This window comes from Apteryx mantelli, chromosome 3 (genome assembly GCF_036417845.1).
Source record: "Apteryx mantelli isolate bAptMan1 chromosome 3, bAptMan1.hap1, whole genome shotgun sequence".
NCBI lineage: Eukaryota > Metazoa > Chordata > Aves > Apterygiformes > Apterygidae > Apteryx > Apteryx mantelli.
In genome coordinates, this window is record NC_089980.1 from 42,580,095 (window position 1) to 42,601,730 (window position 21,636).

General features: G+C 33.6%; 1 protein-coding gene across 1 annotated transcript in view; it reads left to right on the top strand.

Annotated features, from left to right (window-relative positions):
• Window positions 1-21,636, top strand: part of KIF6 (kinesin family member 6) — a 182,345-nt gene that overhangs the window by 25,206 nt on the left and 135,503 nt on the right. The window contains exons 5-6 of the mRNA XM_067293186.1: window positions 2,753-2,862; window positions 10,407-10,536. Of these exons, the coding sequence (XP_067149287.1) occupies window positions 2,753-2,862; window positions 10,407-10,536 (240 nt within the window). The remainder of the gene's footprint in view (window positions 1-2,752; window positions 2,863-10,406; window positions 10,537-21,636) is intronic.

Below are 21,636 nucleotides of genomic sequence, written 5' to 3' on the forward strand. Positions count from 1 at the left end.
AAAATATCATGCCTGGCAGAAAGAGAATTGGCTGAATTTGGCAGAAAGAGAATACTAATTTTAATTTAATTGTATGGTTCTTCTGGATTTACTATGCCCTAAAAAAGACAACTGAAACTGAATTTGGTGATTTCTTCTATTTTTTTATGTACAGAAAACATGGCAGCAATTCAGTTTTACAGAAGGTAATAATAGCATTTAAAATACTACACTACACAGTAATGTCTCAACATCTAAGAGCCTCTTTACAAATGATTATGAAAAAAACATGAAAAATCATAACTTGCCAGAAACATTCCTTAATATCTCTCTATGTTAATTTTCCTAATAATAGCCAACTGATATGCTTCAGGAATGTAAATAAAGTGACAGCAACAACATTTCTCCATTGAATAGTGAAGTTAATTTCAAGTCCTGCACTCTTAATCCAAAGTCTTTTCACTGACCTACAGCCCACAGGTTGGAAGGAAAGATTAAATAACACATACCATTTTTGCCACATGAGAGGACTGAGGAAAAAAAACAACAACAAGCTGATGATACTGTGATTGGCATTGAAGGTATAAGAACTTCAGGAAAAAAGTTCTTTTTTTGTGTTTGGTTATAACCAAAATATTGTAGAATGATTTTAATTTGACATTTGTATGCAATAAAATGCAATTATTCTAGTGCTCTTGCAACTATAGGAGGCAAAAGTGAAGAGAGGAAAAGGACGTTTGTTTTTCAGTCTGATGTAATAGAGGTTTTGTTTCCTCATTTAGTCCATCAGGCCTATGACTAATTTAAGATTAATCTTCACATTTTAACAAAGCTATTAAATTAAACAAATTTGTGCATTATTTGACCCTAACATCAATCTTTAACTCGTACTTTTATATGCTCTCATTCATCTAATATAGAGTTGGATCCTGCCAATTCTTCCTCATAAGGGTATGTATCTCAGTCACATGAACATACCCTGCCTTAGTAAGGATTAACAATATTGAATAGTTATCTTGATTCTTTAAAGGTATGACTTCGGCAGGTATGTCTACACAGCATATTATGAGTGCATGTAAATTTGTTCTTGTGTGAATAAGATGAAAAAAAGCTGTGTAATCACGTTCCTTGGACATTCTGCTGCACTCACGGGACTACAGGGAGGACTTTTGTTGTAAAAAGTAAATAGGGTGGTCTTGCATTTGCCAACAATGTGCGGTGTAAGCACATCAACATGCTTGTACAGTGCTAATTATGTAATAAAAACATGAAGAAAGATAACTAATGTATTTGCCTCGTTCTCAGCAAATATACTCTATAGAAACAAAAATGTTTGAGTTTCTATTTTTGTACTGATTTTTCTGATCCTAAGCTCTACCTAGCTGGCTTTTAGGGATATTTCTACCTGCCTGTTTCCAGATCATTGTTTAATACGTTTTCTTTCTCTGCCTCCTCTTGGTGCTTTATCCTTCCACGTGCCTTTCTTATTGTATCCTTCTCTTGTTTCATTTCTTTTTCTCTATATAACAGAGCTTTGGAAAGCACTGCCACAAGAGAAAACTGTCATCCGCCTCCTATCCATAGATATGATGGAACAGAGAAAAGTGATCTTAGGGGACAAAATAAAAGACTTTTGAAGCCCTCACATGGGCTGATGAGACCAAGCAGTTGAAAGCAAGGAAATAAATTTTTTTATTAAAAAAAGAGAGGCAAATCAAAACCTTTATTTTTAATAACATCTCCTTTTAATTTTATTGTTTAGAAATTCTCCTAGTTTCACAGCTTCCTGTTTGAACAGTTTCTTAATCCATTTTTTCCATCCATCTGTAGTGTATCTTTTGAAACAGTGTCCCTTGAAACAGTGGTCTGTCATGATCAATAAAAGGCTCCTATAGGAAATAGTTATTCAATGAAAATGAGAACTTCATATCTCAAGGTATTTTGAAAAAACTGTAGCAGATTGGATTACAGAACTGCTACTGTAAGTGTGATATGAGTGCTTTCACAGTGGTTTCATCTGCTGAAAAAGAAGTGACTAATTTTCTTTCATTTTGAAAATCATAGCCCATTATTTTGAGGTTTATGTTGTTTGGATTTGGCTTTGGGGGAGGAGAAAATTCTGTCTGTAAAACCCAGTTGTGTTAAGTTACGTTTTGGCAATGTGTAATACAGACAAAATGAGGATTACAGAAAATAGCTGACATTTTATAGTGTTTAAATATTATGATAAAGAGTGTGGAAAGCTGTATGTCACTGAAGTTTCTAAATGAAGTAAAGCTCTGATTTATTTTTTTGTTCTTTGGGTTTGGGGTTTTTTTTGGTTTTTTTCGTTTTTTTTTTTTTGATAGCCTTTTTATCCATAATATGAGGGTTTACCTCTTTATAGTAACATTCTTTTTTGTCATGGAAGTAAAAAAAAAAATGGCACGTTACACAATTCTGTAACCAATCTGCCACATTCTAAGTGTATGCAGACTTTTTTAGATATGTGGAACCAATAAAAAAAAAAGACAGGCTAAACTTGCTTCTAATCATGGGTATAGGGTTTTTTTGGTTTTTGTTTTTTTAAGTTTTTTCCTTTTTCATCTTGAGCTTTTATGCATATGGTAACAGAAAAACACAAAAGTATCACGAATTGAAAATGTAAACCATACCCAGGAAAAGAGTAAGAGACAGTGAGGAAGCAATGTAGAAGTTGTAGTGATAAATCTATCCTTTGGCCTAGCTCTGACTGCTATTTATAGCCCTTCCTTTTATTTCCTTTCTTATTTAGGATAGCAGCAAAGTGTATACAACTCATGTTTCCTACTTAGAAATCTACAATGAATGTGGTTATGATCTGTTGGACCCAAGACACGAAGCCTCCAGATTGGAAGATTTGCCGTGAGTAACAAAACTACAAAGAATCAGCATGAACAACAAAAGCAAAAGTCATTTTCAGATGCCCTGTTACATTGTTTGGGGATTTTTTTTTGAAACTGTACTACCGATCTCAGTCTTAATTAACTCAAAATATTTTTTCCATATTATCAACACTGTCTATAGTTTCCTTTTTCTGTACATATATATATACTAGGAAAACTAGATTGGGCTAATTGAAGGTGAAAGTTTAAAAGATTGATATTCTGCAGAAGAGATCTATTGCAGCTATTGGAAACAAAAGTGAAGTTATACTTTGGGGTTTTTTTGTTTGTTTTTGTTTGTTTTTAATGACAGTCTGTCCCTTTATATGGTATGCACATGCATTTGTGTGGTGGAGACATATGGAACAGGGAGTATTTCCTTGAAACTAATAGGAAGAAAAAAACTCTGCTTATACTGGGGTCTTTTCCTTCAAGGATAATTATTTTTCAAGTATAGGCAATTATGAAGTAAGCTAAATAATAGAAGGTACAAAAGCTCAAATGGAACTCCAAATCACAATATATTTACTTCAGAATGGATTGTCATAACAGTATTCCTTGATGAGACTCTAGCACCTACTAATATTTGGACAAGGGTAGTAAGTAAAGGCTTGTGTAGGTCCTGAACACATACATTTGCTAAAGTTAAGGATTTTACACAATTTATAGTAAATATGAACCTTAAGTTCTTAAGAGTCTTCTGAAAAAAATATTTTAGCCTGTGATATTTGTAAAATAACTCAGTGAACAGTAAATAGGTACAAAGAAATGAGTTGCTGACTTTTTGGATTTGTAAATGCCCTGAAATAATGCTGGGAACCATGAATCGTCTCACTTACCTTAATGGTGACTGGAACATGTAAATTTTATGTTAAAATCACTAATTATTTTGATAATTTATTAAAGCATTTTTTTAAATTAAGCTGCCATGAAAGTTTCTGAATTGTTAGAAGCTGTAATAAAATCTAGCTTTAGTTTTCTGCGGAATATGTGGTGTCTATCCAGGATCTATAGCTACAAAAAAACTTTCACAATTGACCTTTATAAGACAAGCTAGTCTAGAGATATTGGAAGAGCAGACAAACTCATACTATAAAATGGGACTAACGTCCATCTCTCTGACATTTTAATGCTAAAAGTACTGTGTGTATTTATTAATATCTTTTGTAGTAAAGTTCAGGAATCTCATGTAGTTCATTATCTACTTCCTGTGCTACACAGAAAAAAATTAAAAATAAGAGACTAATTTTTGAGATAACTTATTTTTGTGTCCATTTTCTGCAGGTACAAATTTCTGTTCTCAGTTGTGTATTAGTAACTAGTCTGTTACTTTAAGTAGATTTTATTCAGCTTATGAAAGTGAATTTATTCATTTTATTAAGTTATTCAAATTTATTAAATCATTAATTACATCTATTAAATTATATTTTATTTTAATTCATTCAGTTTGTTCATTTTATTAAATTGAATTTATTGAAATGAATTGAACTTGGTTTAGATGGAACTTTAATTCAAACATGGCTATTTGGGACCATGTGCCTAGGAAAATAGAAGTCACTTTTTAAAACTAGATTCTGAATATTTATTAATAATCATGAATTTTAGAATATCAAGATTGGTTGTATTTTGTACTTTAAGCTAGAATGGAGAATAATTCCATATATGTATTAGACTATTGTAAAAAAGTAAAAATTGACAGAATATTTGGTTGTGAATTGGGGACAAAGCATGCTGGGATAATCGTAATTACCCCTAAATTTATATACTATATTCTGTTGCAGAATGGTTATTAGTGAGACAATCAAATTTTGTTCTGCATGGTGACTAATTTTTATAAATACTTAAATTTTTTTACTACATGTGGTCATTATCATTTTCAGTACATCAGCTGTCAAAGTTCATACTGCAGACTACAACTATACCTTCACAACTTATATTTAGTATTGTATAAAAGTAATTAGTTGATAAAATATGTTTTGGGGATTTTTTTTTTTCAATGTAGGGAGCTAAAAAGGAGTACAGACTATGTAGAAGGGTTGTTACATGATTAATTATATTTTTAGTTACTTGGATAATTTATTGTAAATGGCAAATTAAATAGTAGTTACACAGATTTTAAAATTCTTCAGATGTTTATTATGTGAAAGATATTTCCTTTTTTTAAGAATTTTAAGACCTTAAGATTTTACTGGTAGTAAGCAGAGCACAGAATAATCTAACTTGCTCAGTTTCATTGAAAGCATGTTTTTAATTAGAATATTAAAAACTAAGAACTTACATTTATTGCACTTGAAAAGGATCGTGTTATTGATAATTTCCTGTTGAACTTCACAGGGGGGCATCAAGGTATTAAGCACCATGCAAAGCCAAATGCAGTTTACCTATGCTTGGGTATTAGCAGTCTGTGCTGATATTCCTCCAAGCATATAAGGTGGAGAAGAAAAGAGTTGAAGAAATTTGTCACTTTGAAAGATAAACAACCTAGTTAATCTAGTGAAGTATGCAGATTGTTGTGAAAGGAGTATTGTTATACATATTCTTGCAAGAGAGATGCATTTTGAATCAAAGATATGTACTTCTCTCTAACAAACTAATATACTAATAACATTAAGCTAATTAATTCAGTGGAAGTGATGACATTCAGCAAATAGAAGTACGTTATGAAAATCACACAATAGACCCATAGATAGTAGTTGAAAACCCAGGCGTGAAAATTGTCCTTGATGCCAAATAAATAATAACAGTTAGAAGAATTGCCCAATCCATCTAAACCTGATGAGTTTTGGAATCCCATCTCCTGAAGTCCATGTGCTGTACGGAGCCATCCTTTGTATTCTATAGTCTATTGAATTTTTCTTCCTGATACTGCTCAATTTAATTGGATTCTGCTGGATGCAGAGGAGAGAACCTTTCACATAAAACCAATAATTTTTTTGTAAATAAATTCCTGACAAATGTGCGAATGTAGTTCACATATGAGAGAGAGAAAAATGTAGCTCACATGTAAGAGAGAGAGGAAAAAAAAGTCTCTTCAGTGTAAGTATAATAAACAGAAGTCTGTGAAGCTGGAATCACTAAACTCTAGATTTTGTCTAATTTAAATATATACAGAATGTTTGTTATATATTACATGTTTACATAACTGGAAATAACTGAAAAGTCTGTAAAATAAACTGTTCATGTGGTTAACCATACTCTAGTTTTACAAAAGTAAGGTGGTTCACAGGTCAGGTTCATTAACAAATCTTAACATAATTATGTTTCTGATCGGTACTGGCATTTATACATCAGCAAAATTTGCTTTTGAAATCCCAGTGAACTTGTAGTTTCACAGAAAGAAAAAAAAGACAACTTTCATAGTGTTCAGTTGTTGATATTACATGTAGCCCATAGTAGATATTGTTTGAAGCATTTTAATGATTCTTATACAATATGTCTTATTTGACAGTTACACCTTGTCTTGTTTATACAAAGCTGACATTATAATTTTAAAACACTAGCTGAAACCCAGCTTGTTCAGATGAAGATTCATTTAAAGTCACTTACTTATTAGAATGCAAAATTTAATTTCCACATTGACGGTCCCATTACAGTTGTAACTGTGTTGAGTCCCATCCTTATACAAGGAAATCGAAATTATGATTGTCTTTGAAAATTTAACAAGTATAAAACTATTATTCTAAAATACAGATGATAAACTGTTAGATTCCATACTGCTATCTCTTGTTTTTATAAAAGATTTGCAGGATTGTTCAAATTAAAGAACTTTTTCCGAAGCTTTTCATTAGCTCTAAGGTTGTATGTTTCCCCATGACATACGCTCCTTCGAAATGAAGAGTATTCAATATAAATGTTACTATTGAATGCTAAAGTTAGGAGAATATTCAGGTTTGAAAATGTATGCTTTTGTGTTTGTTTACTGGAGAGACAACAGACAATTGTTCTGAATCATTTCTTCAAAGACTACATTTTGTTCTTTACAGTTCAAACAACTTTCACTTTAAATGTGTAAAGTAACTTCAGCGTACGTTATGAACAGTTACTCACATCCAAATTTTCTATTTATTTGTTTCCTCAAAACCAGTAGGGAGCAATCAGTGAAACTTTTCTGAGGTGACCACTTTAAGTCTTAACTTAGATAAGTCATCTAATGAGTGAAGTAATTCAGCTGAGATTATTGCTGTGGTGTGTCTTTACTTTTGAATATGGAAGTATTTCATTTAACAGACATTTTACTAAGAATGAGATTATTGCAGCTGCCTGCAAATTCTAGCAGATCCTGTATATTCTGTTCCTACATGATCCACCAATCCCATTCAACTGTAACTGTGTCCATAAAGTGTAGAACAATAAAACTGTATTTTTCTTGACTCAAATGTGGAATTTGTTGGAGAGGGTGGGAAGGATTTTTTTTATCATATATGTCAGAAAAGCAGCCTTCACCAATACTAGCTCATCTCATAGTTTTGTCATGTCTCACAAGCAAAGGAGATTATGCTTTGATTTGTGCTTAAATGAAATATCAAATCAGCGTGCTATTGGAAGTTTTGCTGGTGGTTGAATAGCTTGTAACTGTCCCTCTTGAATCAGTGTTGACTCTGTCCTCTGATGTGGTATAAAGGCAGCTGTGCTTCTGAAGGAGTTTTTTTTGGATGATACATAAAATGATGATCTTAGCCATTCTTTCTTAAAAGCTAAAGCTCCTTGGAACTTTTCACAAAGACTGGCTATCCTTTTTTTTTTTTTTTTTTCTCTCTGTTTTTCTGGACAAACCCCAAGATGCATGCTTACTGCTTTTCTTCCATCCTTTTCCTAAATTTATTATTGCATGTATTGTCTCCTTCTCATGCCAAAATAACATCACTATATTCTGTTAACGCATTATTATACGGGGTGTGTATCCTCATCAGATGATCCTTCTTACATCACTCTGATTAATTCTTAAATGTTTATAAATTTGTGAGATTATTATAGACTTCTTCAATTCTAAGCCCTGAAGACAGATATAATCATAGGAGACTTTATAAAAGAAAAAATTGTCGTTTGTTTTCCCAAAGCTCTGAGCTTTTTGTTTATATTACACAATTTAATCAGATGGTATTAATGAACCAAAAGAAGTTTTAACTTCATTGTTTCCCAGTAACAGGAGTTTCTTATTTAAGTGTTCACTGTATAAGGCTCTCTTGCATTAATGGCAGCTAAGCTGATGCAGGAATGGACCTGAATTAATAACAGTATAAAAAATGCTGATCCCATCCTACAAGTTTTCTAGTCGGCTACAAATTCCATCCATTAAACTAAATGGAAAAGATTCTTTGTTTATAAAGAAAACAAAACCTTGTCTCTGCCTTCTTTCAGTCATTATGGATAACTTAACTTTTCCACTCCAAGATCCAAGTCAGGACTAAGAAATTTAAACACATCACTAATATACAGCGTTCTATAGAAATCTATTGTCATATTATGCAGTAATTTTATAGCACTATGAAATAAATCATTTTGTTGTCATTTTGGGATATGTCTTTTTGGAGAGGTTTTAAGAGTCCTCTGTAGATGTGCAAATTTGGACTTCCATCTGGAAATCCTCCTAATAGCTGAAAGGGCACTGCGCAGGACAGAAGATTGTCACTGGTTTACAGTCTCTCTACTCTGCCCATTCTGACATAATCCTCCAAAACTTTTTGTCCAAACTAGTATCTTTATTGTCTGCAAGACTGGAAATTATTTATAATCATTGGTCAAAATGTAGTCTGAAAAAATCCTTAGAAGTTGAAGTGCAATGACAAGTGTTCATAGTAAAGCAGCATTGTTTTCCTAAATTATAAAAAGAGGTGGATGATTCTTATTAAGTCATTTTAAAATATTAAAATCAGTCAAAGCATCATATTTTAATCAGAATTACTCTGGCCTTGTGTGTGATACATGCACAACTGGAACTGAGGACAGAATATAATCTGACATTATCAAAACATTGTTATCTAAGAGCAGACATACTTTTGAGTTTAGACTCTTAATGGGGGAAGTAGAGGTTCTTGACTTTATTAGGGATTGAAGCCATCTTGCCTTAGAGCACAAAAATAAAGCTATAGCAGGAGGCAATCACACTTGGAAAAAAATTGTTATGACTACTAAAGCAGCATTGTGTCTACTTTTACATGTATTTTTTCTTGAAAATCATGTATTGCAATGCTTTCAAATGATTTCAGTATTTCTGTTCCAACATTTTGACCATCAGAAGGTAGACTGCTCCCTAATATTCAAGAGTAATATTCTGGAATGCTACTTAGCTGCTCAGTTTCTTTCTGCCTGTTTTGAAAAAAAAGCAAGGCAAAACAAAACCCAACCTTTGTGCTTTCGGAGCATCTTGGAGTCATTAACATGCAAGAACTATCTAGAGATAAAATCTCAAGATCAGCCCCATACTCCCTCTTGTGGTTGACCTCGATGAATATGAAATATATATATTTCTATATTTCAACACATTTATATACATGAAGCAAAAGTGTTGGCTTTTTTTCTTTTGATGTGTGGTTGATCTATTATCTATATTTGCGAAAAGATAACTCTAATTTCCTTCTTATAAATTGTCTCAAAACATATCACTCACCCTAGTCTTCCTCAGAATTAATGTGCTTCATTTTTAACACGGTCCTCATTCTGGAAGTTTTCCAAATCCAGTGAAACAACTACTTGGATTCCACATTGGATACTATAGAATGTCTTAGCTAAGGAGACCCTAACCGGCTACTCAATGCAACCAAAAAAGTTTAATGTTCTATTACCCAATCAGAAGAAAAATGTCTTATGTTAAGGGGCTGTTTAAAGAAGTGAAAAGGGGTTTCAGTGACAGTAACTCTCCCAGAATTTTGCCATGTCCTTGCTGCTTCCATCTAACTTCCTTTCTCTTAACTTTTAAGGCTTAAAGAAGTGCAGTTAACAGCATTTCTAACCTCAGTAAAAATAAATAAGAACATTCTGTTTGTATGCTTTTAATTACAGAAAGGGATCATTTTCATTTGTAGTTATTACCATTTGAAGAAGATTGAAAGAGAAATAATCTTGACAAATTCAGAGTTATTAGAAACATGTTGGCTACAGATGTGTTGGTTCTGAAGTATTCCGTGCCTATTTTTTCATCAAGATTGTGCTATACTTAGGTATCATGTGCTTAAATAAATGTTGCAATGGGAAACAAACCCCTACTTATTGTTTGTGATAATTCATCTAATGTCTTGCTCTTGAGATTTTACTTATCTCACCAAAAAGATCCTAAACCTTTCTCTAATTATTCTTCTTTTATGTGGAGTTTTATAATAGAAGGAGAAAAAGGAGGTGACATAGAAATATTTTATTTGGTACTTTCTTTAATGTGTATCTGTAACTCTTCATATTTTTAGTGCTTTTTTTATTGTGATAGGTTTTGTTTCTCAGGTGTCACCTATTTTAGGTGCAGTCTTAATGAAAGTACAGAACAGAGATCACCTTGCAGTGATTCTAATTTTCCTTTTTTTTTTTTTCTTGTAGAAAAGTGACGATAATGGAAGACCCTGATCAAAACATTCATCTGAAAAACTTGTCTCTTCAGCAAGCAACTAATGAAGAAGAAGCCCTAAACCTGCTGTTCTTGGGAGACACCAATAGAATGATTGCTGAGGTAAGAACTGCTGCCACAAATCTTACTTGACACCATCAGAATTAAAATGGTTATAAACCTCTCTACATAAGAATTAGCTAGGAAGCACACAGTGATAAATGAATAAGTTCCTTCTTGCTCAGTATATTTCCATAGTGAAATTAAATAAGCATTTCTATGACTATATCTTCGACTTTGCAGAAAGCTTTCTGTTTTTCCATAGTGAATCTGACTGGTGGTGGCTGATGTAATAACTTGCTGCAATTAAATAAGTAAAACAAAAATGTTTTTCTCATTAAAAAAAACAGAGACTGTCCTTTGAATATTATACACGTCAACATGAACGCATATTTAAAGATTAGAAAAAATATCCTTATGAAACATTGTCAGGCTTTCCTACAAACATACTGGCTTGCCTTTGAAGTAGTTACAGTAATGATTAGCAGTCCCCCCCCTTTTTTCTTCTAATTCTGTGGACATGTGATCTTATGTGTAAAGATGCAAATGGTGGTGCGTAGCACATTCAGAATAAATATTTTCTAGTATGCAAAGACAAGAGCGATTTTACTGATTCTGGAGAATTCAGGTGAATTCAAGCATATATTGTTTCCATATCCAATTAAGAAATCAGGGAGGGGGGTTTCTTATCTTCATGCTTGGAAGTGAAATGTAAATATAAAAAGTGTATTAGAGATGTAGGCATTGTCATCTCTGAATAGATGTATCTTTACCACTACAGCTAATCGTATTCTAGAAATTTGTGGATTTTTTTCCTCTGTTTGACCAAAAAGATGTGTAGTAAATCAATGAGGAGAAAGATCCATTCAAAGTAGCTCTCTGTGCTGGCTGACCATGCACGCTTGGGCACAGAAGAAGAAGCATTTGATTACAAAATATAGATATGCAAGAAGCTGATCTTTTTTCCCTTTCTCAAGGGAGACTATTTCAGCAGTGACATTTTGAGAGGCAGAAAGACTTTTAGCAAAGAGATAATGAAGCTGTGATTAAGGCTGTTAGTAAAAATGAATATAGAGGTGAGGGAGAGTTTGATATTGAAAAGGAAAAAGTGATACAATTTAGAAGAGAGGAATTTGAAAAAGTATAACTGAGGAGACCCAAAGATGACATTGTGTTCAAAAGCCTGAAAAACTGTGATTATAATTCTCATTGAAAACAGAAAAAGAAAGTTCATGAGATGGAGAAAGATCTTCAGGAAATGTCAATTCAGTTTTGATGAGCTGAGTAGGAGAATGAGATGGGATATTTAAAGAATGATGTGCTGCTGGTTGACAGTTTCATAAATCAGTAATTGTAAAGGATGGTCGTGTTACATACATGGAAAACGTCACCTAAAGAGAAAATATTTCCCAAACACTAAGTCATGAACAAGAAGAAGGACTAATGAATATGTTAAGTCTTTAGAGCTCCAAATAAAGTGTAGCACTCAATAAAGCTAGAAGAATATTCCTAATGAGTCAGATGAAATATGTCTGTGCCACTTATCCATTTCAAATAATGGCCAATAACAGGTATATAGAGAAGAGGTTTTTTAAAAAAAAAAAAGGCTTAACTATGTTGTGCAAGGAAAAATCTAGTCTGTTTTTGAACCTATAGCTTGGTAATTTTGTTTGAGGCATACTACTTCTTGCTAGAAAACACAAGAATAGACAGGGAGAATGTGTTGGAAAATGTAACTGAACCAGAAGAGTGGCAAGCAGTTACAGTGGGCCCCACTAATATAGAATTCACTGATCTGAATGGCTTGGATTAGCAAATGCTATGCTGTTGCCACTTCTGCTGCTTTTGCTGCAGTAAGGTTTTTTGTGTTATATAAATACTATAAAGTTACTGTTTCATTGGTGTCATTTAATGCAGGATACTTAAAAAAATTGTTAGCATATTCCAAGAAAACTTGCTTGGAATAGCAACTGCCCATTGCAGCAATACATACTTTAATTAACCTGAATGCTGACATGATCCTGAAAACTTAAAATGAGCAAGTTTTCAATCCAACAATTTTACTTGCACATTGTTCCTTTGCAATAGCAGCAGGCACGTTTCAGTCTCATGAGTTTACTGAGTGCTATGACCATGTGTTACAAAATTTATCACCCATGATCCTTTGGCCTTGTGGTTTTAGGTCACTGTGGTGCTATGTATGATGACTTAACAGGATGAGAAAATTGTGGTTGCAGAAATGAGGGATTAATGTAAAGGTCTGTGAAAGAGAGTTTGTGAAGTCAGCTGTAACTTCTTCTCCAGAGATCTGTGTTATTAACACTTAATTGAATTATGACAACATTTCCTGACCTCAAAAAAAGACCCTATTTAACTAAGCTTTAAAAGACACAAAATGAATAAACCTGAATAGAAAAGGAAGTAAAAGGAAAAACTAGACCTGATCCATCTTTTTTTTTTATTGATGAGGAGTTTAGGTATGGAAAAACTAGGGTGACTGCTGTGGCTCACATAGGAAATCTGTGGCAGAACTTCAGTCTCCAAAATTTGTCTAATGCTTTACCCCAAGACAATTCTTCTTTGAACAGTTGTAGGACCATTTTGAAAATAAGAATGACAATATAAAGTGTAAGATTTCTGAAATGCCTGAGAGCTGATGGAAGTCTAACTTGTGGTTTGAAGGCTGCATTTTGCCCTCCCCACTGATTGTGCTTTAAAAGAAAAAACAGTGATCATGATTTTAAATACGTTCCTTAGACTACATTTATTCATTAAATATCAGAACCTAATGAACCTTTATAAGAGAATGCTTCCCACACATAACAATAGAGCCCATGAGAAGGAAAGGGAGGAAGCTACTGTAACTTGCACAGTACTGCTTTATAGACAAGTATGGAAACAGTCCTTTACTTCACTTTTGACATGTGCCATGAGCTCTGGAAATGGAAGAAAAGAAAATGGGAGACATCTATGCGTAAATGCTTTATAATATAAAAATCCAAATAGGAAGTTTTTGTCTCTTGTATTTTGGCAGGGACAAGTGGACAGAGAACAAACCCAAAGAATTGATTGTTATGTTGGCAGCTCTTCCAGCCGTACTGGCTATTTTTTCTGTTTGCTTTTTATCCATAAAACACAGTTTCTTGTTACATTTGAATGCAAAAGAATCTCAGCAACAGGCTATAAAAAAATCTGAATTTTTTTTTTATACTTTGATTTTTAAGCCAACTTCATGATTTAGGTAGCTCAAAAAATTTGCACACAAGAGATTCCAAAATCCATTGAATATATGACACAGGTGGTAGCAGCAGCATCTAGAAAAGCCCATGCAAATGGAGAAGTGTTTGTCTGTTCAGGTAGCGTCCACAAATGCTTTATTCTGATAGATGTACTATTAATATGCCTGTGACCGAGGTTTCCTCATCTGAATTTTTGTGATTGGAAGCTCTTGTGATCACTGTCCTTTCAAATAATATGCCTGACCCTCTGTGATACTTTTTTTAGTATTTCCTTTAAAATAGCAGACCAACGTAAAGCCAGTAGCCTCCCAAGCGCATGCATCAATTTCAAAACTGTTAAATCTTGAAGCAAGATTGATTATGTCTGTACATTGCAGTCTCATGTAAATTCAGCATTTGTTTTTCCTCTAATGAAAAGTTACTTCATTTTAATGAGAAAGAAAATATTTTAGTGCATGGTTTTATAACTGTAACTCTCCATTGTTTGAATCTGGAAGACAGTGCATACACAATATTGTTCCAGCCTTTAAAATGCTTGAAGTATGGGGCAAGCAGCAGACTTCTGGCAATCTTTAAATACGTTTTTGTCAATAAAGAATGAAACTTTAAAACATTTAAAGATAGTTGTGGGGACTGACTTGTGATGTCTGAGTTGGACTCATTCCACTTGTAGTTAATTTTGTCAATTAGTATTCTCCTGAATATGTTTGGAGAGCCACTTGTAGTGCTTGAACACATTGCTTCTTGGATAAAATATGAAATATAGAATTTGACAACATGTGAATATACCAGATTAAAAGACACTTTTGTCAAGAGTTGACATGTTATCCATGTTCAGGCTGCATTCCAAACTGAATTATAACTTTCTGCTTCCCTAAATTCCTCATTGGTGTTAATTGTTAACACTCTCACAAAGCTGTGATGTATTATTATTAGCACCAAATAGCATCACGATTTCAGCACAGGTGCTTTCACTTTAGTGTGGTAAAAGAATCACTATCTCATACTTTGAATAGTCTTTAAAGTGCTTTGGGATTTTTATGGATAAAAGGCACTCTATATTGTAAAGTTTAATAATAGTCTCCCCATGGAATGGTAATTACTTGAAAAGTTACCTCAGTTACTATGGTCTAACTGCTAAATTGTATTTGTAGTGAATATGCAAAGGTGCTTTTAGAAATCAGGAAAGTGTCAGAGTACACTCATTCTCTTCCTTATATTTTCATAGCAGATAAGTTTGCAACTTCATCTGTGTCAAGTGTACCTAAATGCTCCACAGGAGCCATTTGTACCATATTAATCAGAAAGGGAATTAAAGATATATTAAGGTTTCTCTCTTCCATCAGATATAAAGGCAGGAACCTCCCATTCTTGCTGAACTCACATGCCCTTCCATATAGCATGGTCCTGTTGGAGCTCAGAGTTTATATCTGCTGCTTTTCAGCACAGGAATCTGCTCCTTCTGCCTTGAAGAAACTTAAGACATTCTGTGCTGTTATCCAGCAGTGTGGAAAATTTGGGAATGTTCTAACAAGGATGAATTTCAAACACAAAACCAGACTATGTTAAGTTGCTTTGTTATCATTCTTGTAGGATACACTGGCTATTTTCTTACCATCTGAACTGTAAAATGACTAAAACTGTCAAAACTACTTCTTTATACGGATATCCATCCGAAGATAGTTTGAGACTGGAGAAAATCAATGTGGTATCCAGCTTTGATGCTATCAATGCTTTCTTTTTGCCCTTTCCTCCTCTTCAAAAATTTCAAGAGCAAAAAAATGACAAAAATATCTTAAAACAACAACTTGTACTGAGACTTATTCTCAAGAAAATGGGAGCATTCAGAATCAGCCTTCCTTCATTTATGTCTTGGCTAGGCACTGATTCACTCATATAGGAAAATCATGTTCTTCTGATGTCTGAGTATTTTCATTCAAAGAAGAGAAGATTCCACTGCAACAGTGTAAGCTGCCAAGCAGAGACTTGCAGTTGAGCTGAATGACTGCATTTATCACCTGGTAATCTTTTGTCCCAGCTGTCCTGAACTCTTTTTCTGTTTTCTCTAGCTTGGGTATACTTGGCAGCCATAATCAACATATAATTTTTCCAGATAGTAGTGGCTTCTTTGGTCTAATGGTGGTTTTCATACAGCTTTCCATACATTTTCTACTATTTAAGAAGCTTTCTTCTTTTTAGGACATGACTTATTAAGAACTCTATTTAAGTCAGTAGCCTCTTGTTCCTTGCTATTCTTAGTGAAAATTGCTTTTTTAATAGCAAATACAACAACCAAAGGATTTGGGAAATACATAAATTCTTGTATAGGGTGGGACTTCCACTTTTTTTTTGTGGATTTAAGATAGCTAACGATTGAAATTTAAATTTTAGATCTTGGGCTCCAGCAACTTCTGCTGCTTAAAAAAGATATGATCCAACACCCAAACAATCAGTCTGCACTTCTATGAGGTCTTATTCCTTGACAGAAGCATCCAAATCAGATGCTTCTCGCAATACAGCTGGGCTGCAGGTTTTCTTTTAAGTAGAATCTTCCTCTCTTATTCTTATGTCACTGGTAATTGATAAGAATGGAATATATAAGAACTAACACTTGGAAAAAAAGAAACTGCTGCTTACTTCGTAGGAACTGTAATTTGTTGAGATGTATTGTCCATAAATATTTCAAGATGTTCTTTCTAGCTCCTATAGAGTCTTACAATATCTGGATATTATTTTGGTGAAGTATTTAATGTGGCTCCCAATTCCACCTATATTTTGACTTTTTGAAGCTGTTCATCAAATCCTTTGTGCCAAAATACTCTGATCTGAAGCACATGGGTGATTTCATAATTTCATGCACCAGGTATTATATACATATATATGAGCAAGACATTTCAAAGAACTACAGTTACTATAAAGTAGCAATTGCTTTTGTATTGCAATGAAAGAAATTGATCTTATAAGTAGAAGGAAGGGAAGTTGTGAGACTCATAAATATGCTGTGCACATGGTGTCAAACACCTATTAGTCATACCCTGAAGACATTTCTTTCCTGTGATTTGCACTGTGGGGAATGTCACATATATATAGCCTTAATTCTTTTTAAATGTATGTATTTTATGAAATTATGCAGTAATAATCCCCAAAACTTGGGTTAATTTAAGTAAAAGGTATAAAAGCACTTGCTACCTGAGGTAGAGGGATTATCAGAAGTGCAAATGAGAATGGCTTAGCCTGTAAACTGTGTGGTAGATTTTTTCAGAGAGCACAACTGGCTTCATTTTACTGAGAGTCTATTTCAAAAGTTCCAGAAATTCAACATACGTATACAGAATAAAATGTAAAATGCTGGGAATTTCTGCTGTTTACTAAAACTGTTTTGGTATTAATATAACATAATCAGTAATGTTAGTCTTTCATTTTTTATTGTTTCACATTTCTACAAGCTGTGTTTAAGCTTGCAGCCGTAGTGTGACATATATACTAGTTTAAGTCATAAAGCTTCTACACACTTCATTTAATTTCAGTAAACACAGATATGTCCTGATCATGTAGAAAAAGGAGGCTGGGCCATATGTCATTGAAATCTCTTGTGTATATTTTCCTACATCAGAGCTGATGCTTTACCAAGAAGTGGTCTTGAAAGATACACATTATTAGAGTCCTGTTTTACCATAGCACAAAGGGGCAGCATCAGTTGACCTGGAATTAATTCCTTTGTATTGTTCACATGGTATCACAGAGGATTTGAAGTCTGCTTCTGTGGTCAATGATGTCACAGAATTCCTGGAAGAAATTAGTTCTTTGTAAGTAACTGCAGCTCGTCTGTTTTTCTATATATAGCCTGCACAATGGCAACCATCTGCTGAGAGGCAGACCACTCCCCTCTTTTTTTTTTTTTTCCCCCCCTTCATCACATCAAATTAATGTGAGGATGATTTCATATATATATGAATGGAGTATTGCTAACAAAGCCAAAATGAGCTCTGAAAGCCGCTAATGGAACCCTTTAGTAGGCTCTGAGACCCTTTCCAAAAGATTTTGTTTGTTTTTGAACTTTATGAAGAGCCAAATGGTGATACCCCATGAAGTTTCATATGTAAGATAGCAGAAAAACAAAAAGCCTTCTTTCCTTCTTTTTAGGCTGAAGATGTTGACAAGTTCTCATTTCTGTTGCTTATGTGATACAAGTAGCAAAGTGTGGAGGATTATGGTTGCAATTAACATTTCATAATCACCTCCTATTTAACAGTTTACATTTTTATTGCTTTACACTTCCTGCAAGAGTTCTAATGGAGCTTTCTATGTGTGGGAATGCTTTAACTAAATATGTATGAATTACAAAGTAGAGATAGAATCATATTGCAAAAAGAGGTATTGATTAAATCATGGTTCTACTCTGAAGGACTTTGTAAAAATAGCAGTTTAGGATTCTAGCGAATGACTTCCAGATCACCTTTGTTCATTTTACATGTAAAGAAGTTGTGCAGAGAAAAGCAATGGAGTTTCTAATGACCAGCCCAGCAGAGTCTGCATGGGACATGGAAAATCAGGTTGTGGCTAGTGTATTGCTGTAGCCAATAAAGACCTTACAGGCCTAATATTGCCCTGAGCTAACTTTTGGTGCTCAGAGTCCTGAAATTATTTTCTTTCATGTCTTTGTAACTTTGTTGCCTTTTGGGAGTTAAACAGGTGTTATTAGAAGCACATTTTGAAAAACTTGAGGTTTTGCTCTGTAGTGAAACTTAAGAATGCTTAAGCATGATAATTTTTTCTGCGTCTTACATTGGTTTAGCAGCCTTTACTGAACTCTGCACTTCCATAGCTAGACTTGTGTTAATATTCAATCTGACTTGGACTTGTCTTCACTGCAGTGTGACCAGTGCCATGACTGTAGTGCAGAATGTCCTTAAATATTAATTCTGTTGAGGATTGTGAGCTGGAAAAATAAAATATCCAGTCCTCCTTCCCAGAGCTACAAGTAGTAAAATCATAGCTCTCCTAGTAAAATAAGTGGAGCTGGCTTTGATTATTCATGGAATCAGAATTGCTGAATAAAGTATATTTTAACAGCATATAACTTTTTCTTAGTATAACTGCATTTTAGATATGTTTGGGATGTGCATTTTCTTGCAGTTCATGCCACAACTCAAGTTACAAGCTGACCAGTTACTTGCCTGTATTATTCCAAAATTCCTCATCTTTATAATTCTAAATGATCAAAACTCTCTTCCCTCTCCCTCTGAGTTTGGCCTTGTTAGGAAAAGCAGCTCAAAATAAAATAGTGCTAAGGCTATAATTTCATTACAGAATTTTTACTGACACTCCAAGCTTAAGCTATTCCTGCACACCACCTACTTGTTCACACACTGTGTGCTATTTTCAATTATTCTAGGAGAACCGCTTTATATAGCTGCACTGTGACTGAATCAGAAGACTGATCCAGGTTAAATATCTACGATTTGGAGACTCTTTTTGGGATGGATCAGTTCCCAAAAACAGTTCAGTTGTGCTTGTGTTATTGAGGAGCAGGCTGCTGCAGCAAGACTGGAAACAAATATTGGGAAATTGAAGAGGAGACAGTTTAACCAAAAAGTATAGCTGTTCATAATATTACTGTTAAAGGAATATTCAGCTTGCAGTCTCTTTGTTGAGAGCCAGATTTACTGGATTGACAAGCCAACAACTTCAACACTTGCAACACACAGCCTCTTTTAACATCTAGAATGTGTGATACCAAAGACTACAGAAAAAAGCAATGTTTTGATATATCTATTATGAATCCCAGGGTAAGCCCAGATAAATATTTACTCCAGTATAGCAGAGGAATAAGGTATAGACAAGAAGTTAATATATGTTTAGCCAGGATTTTTTAATCTTTTTTTAAAGTAGCCATAAATAAGTATAGATTTAGCTACTAACTCAAAATAAAACTTATTTTTTAATTTATTTCACTACCCTATTTTTTTGCACATGAAGTACTTATGTACTGACATCAATGTACTCATACTTGTAATAATTTATATACGAAAAAAGCAGTTCCTTTAAAAATATATATATATATTTGTATGGTAAACCTTTAATCTCAATACATGTACTAAAACTTTTATCCATTTATAAAATGAGGATAATAAGTACTTCCTTTTAGTTTATTGTTTGCAACAATAGCATGATATAAGCAGCTTTTAGAACTATAGCATCTTTTAGATGCTAAAAGATATCTTTATACATTTTTTTTTAAGAAAAGGTGCACATTTGGTATGGTATCCAATCACTGGAAAGCTAAAGCTAAGTATCTGAGTGCTATTCAAAATGCTATGTCCTGTGTTTCAAAAATTGGGAATCCCACTAATGTCATAATAAAGCAAGAAGTTAGCATCTCTAAAAATTGACCAAGAATTCCTATGTGTCAGTCTGTCAGAAGCTAAGGAAGTGTCACACTAGCTATTCCAAATAAATATATTTAAAGCCAAACCTTTTGTGAAAATTGAGTCATACCACATAAAATGCTGAGTTTGCCAAATTAGAAATGTTTTGTAAGTATGAGTAATGAAAATGTGAAATCTAAAGCCTTACAGAAATTTTTATTCTTAGTTACACTGGTAGATATCTGGCCAAAAAAATTAAAAATGAGGTAGTTCTGGTGATTTTACTGAGAAACAGACACTAGTTTCTGTGTAGAGTCATATCTAGATTCATGATGTCAAACTGATGTGCAACAAATGCAGGTCTGTGTAGTAATTAAGTTATTCCGTAGTGCTTTTGCAGCTTTCTACAAATGCTAATTTTATGTTCTGCCCATATGATTTGATAGGTTATCAGATCAGGTAGTTAAAATAAAACTTTCTTATCCTTTCTTTGCTGCACTTCAAAGTAATAGTATATAGATCTTGATCTACCTTTTCACATCGTGCTTTTAGAATTAGTGTTAGAATACAGTACATAATACAGTGCATTCCATAAATAAGCATTATTTATAAAATAAATAAAAAAAAGTTATCAAGCCAGGCTATAAAAAATAGTATGTCATTATACAGTAGAGAGAGTGTATTCCAAGTTTCTAGTCAAATTGGCCATGTGGCTTGATATTTATTAAAATTCTTTCCAGTAAAATGGTTTCTGAAATACTGTTGTTCTTTGAAATTTGTGTTGTTCGTTTTCATCAATTTTGCATGAACTGGATATACACAAATTAGCCAAAGATCTGGTTTTGCACAGATTGCCAAGATCATTTGTAGGAGGTCTTCTGTTGCTAATGTTGAAACTCATGTGCCTTCTCCAAAGCCTGATGAGGACTAACAATGCATTTTATGCTTCTGCTAGAATCCTTAAGATTTATATCCTTTTTTTCAATTAGTATCTTTATTTAGTCTCAACAACAGAAAAATAAATCTACTACAACAAACAAGGATAACGTATGAAACTTTAGAGAAGTTTTACGTTCCTGAAATTTTTATGGAAGGGAATGTTCAACAAGTAAGCTCAACTGTGTTTTCTGTTTCCTTCCAGATGTGTTCATTATGCATTTTAGCTTTCAAAGTAGTTTTAACTTACATTTTCCCTTCTTTCTTACTTGTAGAATATTTCTAGACTTCTAATGAAATGTGCTGGTAGACCGGATTACTATTTCTGGGTCCACAGAGGTGATTGTCACAGCTGCTTATCTTAAGAGTCTCCCAGACTGGCTTTACTGTAAGGAAATTAAGCAAAAGGGGAAGGAGAGGGAAGGGAGATTGATAATATGAAATCACAGAAAACAATAACCTCTTGGAAATCAGGAATTAATAAATTTCCCTTTGATCAAGTTCCCCTTTTCTTGCGCTGTTCCTCAGTGTAGTGAGGCCAGCTGCTTTCCTGATGTCCTAAAAGAGTTCGGACACTGTTAGAGTACCTTGGAACAAAGTCATAGATGTGCTTGCAATAA